Below are 8,334 nucleotides of genomic sequence, written 5' to 3' on the forward strand. Positions count from 1 at the left end.
AAGACAGCGTTCCGGACACGCTATGGCCATTACGAGTTTGTGGTGATGCCCTTCGGGCTCACCAATGCTCCTGCCGCGTTCATGGACCTCATGAATCGCGTGTGTAGACCGATGTCAGACCGGTCTGTGATAGTGTTTATTGATGATATCTTGGTTTATTCCAAGACGCAGGAGGAACACGAGGAACATCTGCGAGAGGTGCTGGAGACTTTGAGGAGGGAGAATTTCTATGCTAAGTTCTCCAAGTGTGAGTTTTGGTTGCGCGAGGTGCAATTCCTTGGACACCTCGTCAACCAGAACGAGATTTCGATGGACCCGGCCAAAGTGGAGGTTGTGATGAGATGGGAGGTTCCAAAGTATCCATATGAGATTCAGAGTTTCCTAGGATTAGCCAGCTAGTATCGGAGATTCATCCAGGATTTCTCCAAGATAGCCGTACCCCTGACCAGGCTAACAAGGAAGGTCGTGGTCTTTCGTTGGGGGACTGAGCAGTAGGCCACATTCGAGACACTGGGACAGAGATTGTGTGAGGCACCAATGTTATCCATGCCGGAGGGCATGGAGGATTTTGTGGTGTACTGTGATGCATCCATCTCGGGTTTGGGCGCAGTACTAATGTAGAGAGGGCATGTCATCGCCTACGCGTCGAGGCAGCTGAAGCCTCACGAGGCGAATTACCCGACGCATGATTTGGAGCTGGGTGCTGTTGTATTCGCCCTCAAGATTTGGCGTCATTGCCTCTATGGGGTTCGGTGTACCGTCTACACGGACCACAAGAGTTTGAGGTACCTCATGGATCAGCCGAATCTAAACATGAGGCAGCGTCGGTGGTTGGACGTGGTGAAGGATTACAATTGCGAGATCCTATTACCATTCGGGGAAGGCCAATGTGGTGGCCGACGTGCTAGCTGCAAGGCAACGCCGATTAGAGATAACTGTCTGAGGATGACAGTGGTGACTCCACTGTTGGAGTGGATCCGGGAGGCCTAGCAGGAAGCCATGAAGGAGGAACATCGGAAGAGTGAGCGGATTTTTGGGCATGTCTCCTCCTTCGACTATGACAGCCGAGGATTGCTGACACTACACCATAGGGTGTGGGTGCTGTACCACGGGGGTGTGCGCCAAGTTCTGATGGAGGAGGCGCACAAATCTCGATTCTCCATTCATCCTGGGGCGACGAAGATGTATAGGGATCTTCGTTTGGACTATTGGTGGCCCTGCATGAAGCGGGATGTGGCATGGTACGTGGAGCGGTGCTTGACCTGCAGGAAGGTCAAGGCCGAGCATCAGAGACCGAACGACAAGATGCAGCCGTTGGATATTCCGTTGTGGAAATGGGAAGACATTACCATGGATTTTATCACAAAGCTTCCCAGGACCGCGTGGGGAGTGGATTCGATTTGGGTCATAGTCGATTGATTGACCAAGAGTGCCCATTTTATCCCGATTCAGGAGAGCATTTTGGCCGAAAAGTTGGCCGACATCTATATCAGGGAAGTGGTGGCGCGGCACAGGGTGCCAGTTTCGGTGATTTCAAACAGAGATGTGCGGTTCACTTCCAAGTTTTGGAAGAAGTTTCATGATGAGCTAGGTACTCGTCTGCACTTTAGCACCGCCTTTCACCCGCAAACGGATGGTTAGAGCGAGCGGACCATCCAGACTCTGGAGGATATACTGCGAGCATGCGTGTTAGACTTCGGAGGTAGTTGGGATACCTACCTTCCATTGGTAGAGTTCTCCTCTAACAATAGTTATCATGCGAGCATTGACCGCCCTCCCTTCGAGATGTTGTATGGGAGGAGGTGCAGGACCCAGATATGTTGGGGCGAGGTTGGACAGAGGGTAATGGGGAGCACTGAAGTAGTGCTTAAGACGATAGAGAGGATTCAACAGGTCCGGAGCAGGCTTCAGACTGCTCAGAGTCGGCATAAAAGTTATGCCGATAAGCGCCGATCAGACTTGGAGTTCCAAGTCGGGGATATGGTTCTCCTGAAGGTGTCGCCATGGAAGGGCGTTATCCGATTCAGGAAACGGGGAAAATTGGGCCCCAGGTACATTGGACCGTTCAGGGTTATATCCCGGGTAGGCAAGGTGGCGTATAGGCTGGATCTGCCAGCCGAACTCAGTCAGATCCACAACATTTTCCATGTTTCCCAGCTGCGAAAGTGCCTGGTGGACGACTCAGCAGTGGTGCCCTTGGATGACATTCAGGTTGATGGCAGCTTGAATTACATCGAGAAACCTGTGGAGAACCTCGACCGGAAGTCGAAGGATTTGAGGAACAAGAGGGTAGAGCTCGTGAAGGTGCAATGGCAGCACCGGAAGGGCTCGAAATGGACTTGGGAGCCGGTGGACGAGATGATGAAGCATTATCCAGAGCTGTTTCAGGAACAAGCAGCAGACTTCGAGGACGAAGTCTAAAATAAGTGGGGGAGATTTGTAGCACCTGGTTCTTGGTACATATTTCTTTTTATTTTTATCTAAGTGTTTTGCATATTTGGCCTTGGACTCGGTGAGTTGAAGAACCAACTCGCCGAGTAAAAGCAGGACGAAACGCGCGACTTAAGTGATGGACTCGTCGAGTCGGGTCCCGGACTCGACGACTAGGCCTTGGCTGGACAAAAACCCTAATCTGAGGGTTTGCACCCTATTTAAACATCTCTTTCAGTCACCCATCGCCCCATTTGCTCCTAGAAGACCCCCATAGCGAACCCCAATCGTGTGAGTGAAGATCTAAGGCCTTTTAAGTGATTTTGGTGCTTTTGTGATCTAAGAAAGGAAGGAAAAGCTTGAAGAAACAAGAAGAGGTTAGAGGGATCCGAGTTTGAGCATCTTCCTTAGTGCATTTGAGGTATAAAGCTTATACCTTGCTTATTATTAATATAGATCTATTCTTGAAGGAAGTTAGGGCTTCTAAGAGTCATTTTGGCTACCAACCATGACTGCAAGCATGGTTAAGGGCTAGGGTTTTGGATCCAGGGCTCTTGAGGGACCCTAAGGCAGAAAGCTACTGTTTTAGAACCCATGGAAAGCCTCATGCATGTTGGGAGTTCCTTTTTGAGCCATTTGGGCTCATTCTTCCATGCATGCACGTAAAGTTTGTAACTTTACGTGTTAGATCGACTCTAGGGGCTTGGATCTACCTTTTGATCAAAGGTTGTACATCAGAATCGAGCATTTAGAGTGTGGACGTGACCAACTCGGTGAGTTCGTTCCTGGGACTCGACGAGTCCAAGGCTTTGAGTCCCATAGCTGTTGAGGATCAAAAGAACTCAGTTGGGTGTTAGAAGGGTTGTAGCAGGACAGAAAGAGTGACCCAACGCATTGGACTTAATTTTAGGCCTAGAGTTCATGGGACTTGAGGAGTGCTAGAACAGACTCGGTGAGTCTAATGCAATCTCCTTAAGATTGAAGATGAACTCGACGAGTTGTTCATACAACTCGGTGAGTCAAGGTCAGACTTGTTCATCAGATGAAGGTGAACTCGACGAGTTGTTCATACAACTCGGCGAGTCGGATGAAGGATCATTCGATGTTCTTATAGAAGAGGAACTCGTCGAGTCATCGCCAAACTCGACGAGTCGAGTCATGGATAAGGACATGTAAAGAGTTAGGGACTCGACGAGTTGACGACTCAAATCAGTGAGTCAGGTCAACTTGAAGTTGACTTTGACTTGGATTGGATGGGGGTAAAATAGTCATTTTACTCTAAGAGTAGATGTCAGTTTCTGACTAAGTGTTTTATGGGGATTGTATCTGGAGGATTTCCGGAGCAGCAACAGACAAAGACTTCCCACACGAATTATCAGCAGCTACTTGCTCAAGGTGAGTTACCTTCCAGTAGCAGTGGGTCTACGGCCACAATGTCGGCCCACCGGTAGAGTTGTATGTTAGATAATTATCTTTGTGATATCATCTAGGTTTGCTACTGCCTGATATGTTATACGCCGGCATGATATGTGATAGTAGTAGAGTTCGGTTGTTAGGACCGAAGGGTAGGTCAGACACCCCGGATATGTCTCATAATATGTGCTAATATGTTAATATGCTGGCATGATATGTTATATGTGATAGTGGTAGTAGGAGGGGAATAGTCCCCAAGTTCGGTTGTTAGGACCGAAGGGTAGGCCAGCAACCCAGAATGGCTTGACATGGGTAGGTCAGCACCCCAGAATGGTTTGACATGGGTAGGACCGGCACCCCAGGATGGTCGTACGGGTATGTCGGCACCCCAGAATGGCCGTACCAGGTAGGTCGGGCACCCCAAAATTTCCCGGCAGTATGTATGCTATGTGATTGTATGGTATGTGGTACGATGGGGGAACCCACTAAGCTTTGTGCTTACAGTTTACAGTTTTGGTTTCAGGTACCTCTTCAGCGAAGGGGAAGGAGTTGGCGCGGTAGCGGCACATCATACACACACTCTTTGGTTTCCGCACTATGGATATTCTGGGATTGTACTCTGACATGTTCTTATTTTATGACTTGGGTTTTCAGACATGATAAATTTTTGGTCTTGAAAATTGGGTCGTTACACCAACATACTTGTAATTCTCAAGATCCACATAGTGAATAGGTGAATACGTCACATTAACATTTTCAGCAACACTATGAAATTGAGGTACACTAGGAGTCATGAAAGTACATATTGGATTGTTGCTCCCTTTATCGCTGCATAAATTACCAATCGGTTCATTTCCACTCTGACCACCCTCCGTAACCGCATCACCTTCATCAACCACCACAAACGTTTTCACATCCCTTCCTCCACTACATTTGATTACATTGATCAACATTCTAACATCCATGTCTTCAACCATGGCTATACAATGATTCAATTCAGGATGATGAAAACGAAGACTAATTTATATTTGTCTAACAAACCGGTTTTCATTCTCACCAAAGATACAAACTCACTATAAGTAATATACTCAGAGAATATGAAAGCAAATTCAGAAATACCTCCCTGTAGATATACGTATTCAAGATTTGTTTCAAAAACTTTTCACCTCTCACCAGTTACAACTCAAACCAAATATTCATATATTTTTTTTTATAAAAAGGTTTTCAACAAATTTTCCAAAGAAATATTAACAAAAATGAAATTTTTTGGAAAAAGTTTATATATACTAAGGTTGTTTCGTGGTCAAACCTATCCAAAAAAAATACCAAAAATCGCAGATGGGAATAAGAGGAAATCGCAGATGGATAGTCCATCTGCAATTTTAGGGTGCAAAATGGGCTATATATAACGAAAAAAAAATAAAAAAAAATCACCTGCGAATGTGTAAGTGCCTGTGCTTTAGGCACTTGTACATTCACAAATGGATTGGTAAAATTGCTGATGAAGTGTTTCCGATTTCAGTGGTTAAATTTGCAACTTCCGTTTTTTTAATCTACAATGTAATTAGGATTTTGGGCTAAATTTGTAATTTTCTCTTCATTTACACCTCGTTTCCGAGTTGAGCTTAGCGAGAGAAAGAAAAGGAAATGGGTGGAAATGAGAAGAAAATGAAAAAAATTAGTATTCCCGAATTTAATTAAAGGAATGGAGTAGAAGGAAGCAGAGATAAATGAAAGGATCACTTTCTCTCCTATCTTTCCTTCCGATTTGGGAGGATTTGGAAGGAAAGAAGAAAATGATTAATTTTCTTTTTACTTCTCTCCAACTCGGAACCCCGAAAATAATTTGTTTCCTTTCCTTTGTCTTCTTTTCTTTTCTTTTCTTTTCTTTTCTTTAGTGATTTTTTTTTTCATAAACTCTAGAACTCTGGTGTTAATTTCGTATAAAAATTAAATCATTATGCAAATATAATAAGAGTGCGTAGAAATTTGATTTTTGGCTTCTAGAGAGAAAAGGTGAACGATAGTTTGCAGAGGTAGTAAAATTGTCATCAATGGCAGCACGAGTCGGAGAAGGGCAAAGAAGAGGAGGAGGAAGGCCACTTCCGCCGTCGGCAAGAGGACCTCCTGGTCCTCCTGTTCATGGTAAACCTGGACCTCGATTTGAACCAGTAGACCGCGAAAAGGTTGTGGTTTGCTCTCTCTGTCTCTTTCTCTCTCTCTCTCTCTCTCTCTCCGCTTATCTTCATATCGACATTCCTTTGTGTATTATCGCGTTTGTGAGGTTTTAATTGGTGAATGTTAACGTGTATAAGTTCTATTGTTTGTCTGAATCTTTTCTAGGGCTTGGAAATATGCTATATTTCTGAGGACTTTAATGCTTTATGTCTGCTTGGATAAACGTTTGGTAAATGACTTGATGTATTGCTAACTAAAATTTAAGTTCTGGTGGTTATATTTCACAAACTGAACCGAATTCATAAATTCGTGAAACTAGGGATACTCTTTGGTCTGAATATTTGAATCTACATGGAGAGAAACAATAATAGCCTCTCAACAATGTAAGAAAAAGCAATCTTCATCAATGCGCGTCAATTCATAAAGAACCACAGATTCATAGAGACACTTTTGATACCATATTGGCAATTGAGTAGAAATTTTGCAGTTTTGACACCAATACTTCAGGAGATTGGGTCGTTATGTGCACTTTGAGACTTGTTCTGTGTTACTTTGGTAGGACTTGAATTGCAGAAATGATCATATAACTGGCTCTCAGTTATCTTAGCTACTCTTAAATCCTGTTGTGTAACTGTGTGTTTGAACATATTTCATAAGCTCAGATTTTCTACTTGAACTCGTTCTTCTGCTCAAAGCATCTACAATTTAATGAACAAGGAAGCTGTAAATCTGTAATTGAGCTCATGAGCTGCATACATTCAACTAATTCAAGTCAAGCATCTGATCTCTTAGAAAAGTAATTCTATGAAAACAAATTAGTACACACCAAGTTTTTTATCCTCATATGTTTCATAAGCCAAACAATAGTTATAGTTTATACAATACAATAAACCGCTTGTGTGACTGACATTTTATTGATAAAGTCCTTTCTTTGACATGCAGACTTGTCCATTGCTACTTCGAGTTTTTACCAAGGTAAGAATCCCATTTTGAGACGCTGGAATATATCTTTTGTATCCCCTAAAAATAAATTATTAGTGCATTTAGTTGTAAGTTAAAGAGTATTCTTGATTTTGAAAATTGAAACAGATTGGTGGTCATCACAACCAGGCAGACTTTGCAGTGAGAGGTAAGGAACCTAAAGATGAAGTCCAGATATACACATGGATGGATGCTACACTTCGTGAGCTAACTGATCTGGTACATACAACAATACAATGGAATGGAATGATGGAAGGAATGGAATTGAAAATTGTTGTGTTGATTTTTTGTTGTTGTGGTTTTCAGGTAAAGGAGGTAGCACCAGAAGCTAGAAGAAGAGATGCAATGCTGTCATTTGCTTTTGTATATCCTACCAAAACTGGTCATTTTACAGTCAAAGAGGTAACCCTTTTGGTTTTTTACAATAGTAAAAAACATCACCTTACATTTTTTACATTTATCACCAAAGAAAACAAATTTGTTGTAGGTTGGGAAAACCTTGTCTTATCCGAATGCAAGACGACCAGACGATGGCAGCAAGGCCCTCGGCAGCCTTAGTTTTGAGGTAAGGAAACACCTTCTCATTATACTGTGTGCATTGGATTCAGACTGAGACTGATGTCAATGGGAGTATAGGACAAAAAATGTTGATTCTTGTCCCAACTCAAAAAGATGGGACAAGGACTTGCTCTTGATTTCTCATCTATACAAAAAGATGAGAATGCCCTCCTCATCTGTGTAATCGAAAATAACCCTAGAAAGTTTGTTCAGTCCAGTGTAATGTAACAAACACACGCAGTGTTAATGACTTATGAATTTCTAACGAGTAACCTAATTTGCAGATTGGAGATTACCTAGATGTTGCAATTCTTTAGATTATCATGGTTTTGTGGTTTGGCTTGGTTAAGAAGATGGAAGGGTAGTTTTGTAATTTTGCTTGCGGTCGACTAAAACCCTATTACATGGATATCTTTAAAACCCAATGTTTTAATTTGTTTTTTTTCCCTTTCATTTTGTGGTCAGCCTTGTTGAAATGAGATGATAACTTTTTCTTGCAGCCATACATCATATGTCGTATTTGTTGAATCAGAATTAAAAGAGACAAAAGAAGTCCTATCGATGTCTTTTATGTGTGTTGATGGAATTCAATGTGCTTAAGTTGTAATAAAATGTATATAAACAAAATCGAACCCTATGAAAATATGGATACTGTAACAAACCGTTATTTCAAACCTATGTAATAGTGTAGGTCAATTTGTACTTCTTTTTAAAATAATAAAGAGAAATTTTAGTATATTATGTATATTTACATAATTTACCCTAAAAAATAAA

The 8,334-nt window shown here is 42.5% G+C and overlaps 1 protein-coding gene across 1 annotated transcript; it reads left to right on the plus strand.

The window, feature by feature from the left end:
- The first annotated feature begins 5,806 nt into the window (after positions 1–5,806).
- LOC145062994 (histone deacetylase complex subunit SAP18-like) lies at positions 5,807–8,126 on the plus strand. Its single transcript, XM_079010591.1, has 6 exons — positions 5,807–6,029; positions 6,964–6,996; positions 7,111–7,221; positions 7,309–7,404; positions 7,490–7,567; positions 7,845–8,126. Exons 1-6 carry the CDS (start codon positions 5,898–5,900, stop codon positions 7,875–7,877), a joined length of 483 nt encoding a protein of 160 aa, XP_078866717.1. The 5' UTR covers positions 5,807–5,897; the 3' UTR covers positions 7,878–8,126.
- Positions 8,127–8,334: the final 208 nt, after the last annotated feature.

Source organism: Lactuca serriola, chromosome 7 (genome assembly GCF_051521515.1).
Source record: "Lactuca serriola cultivar US96UC23 chromosome 7, Lser_US96UC23_V15, whole genome shotgun sequence".
Taxonomy (NCBI): Eukaryota; Viridiplantae; Streptophyta; class Magnoliopsida; order Asterales; family Asteraceae; genus Lactuca; species Lactuca serriola.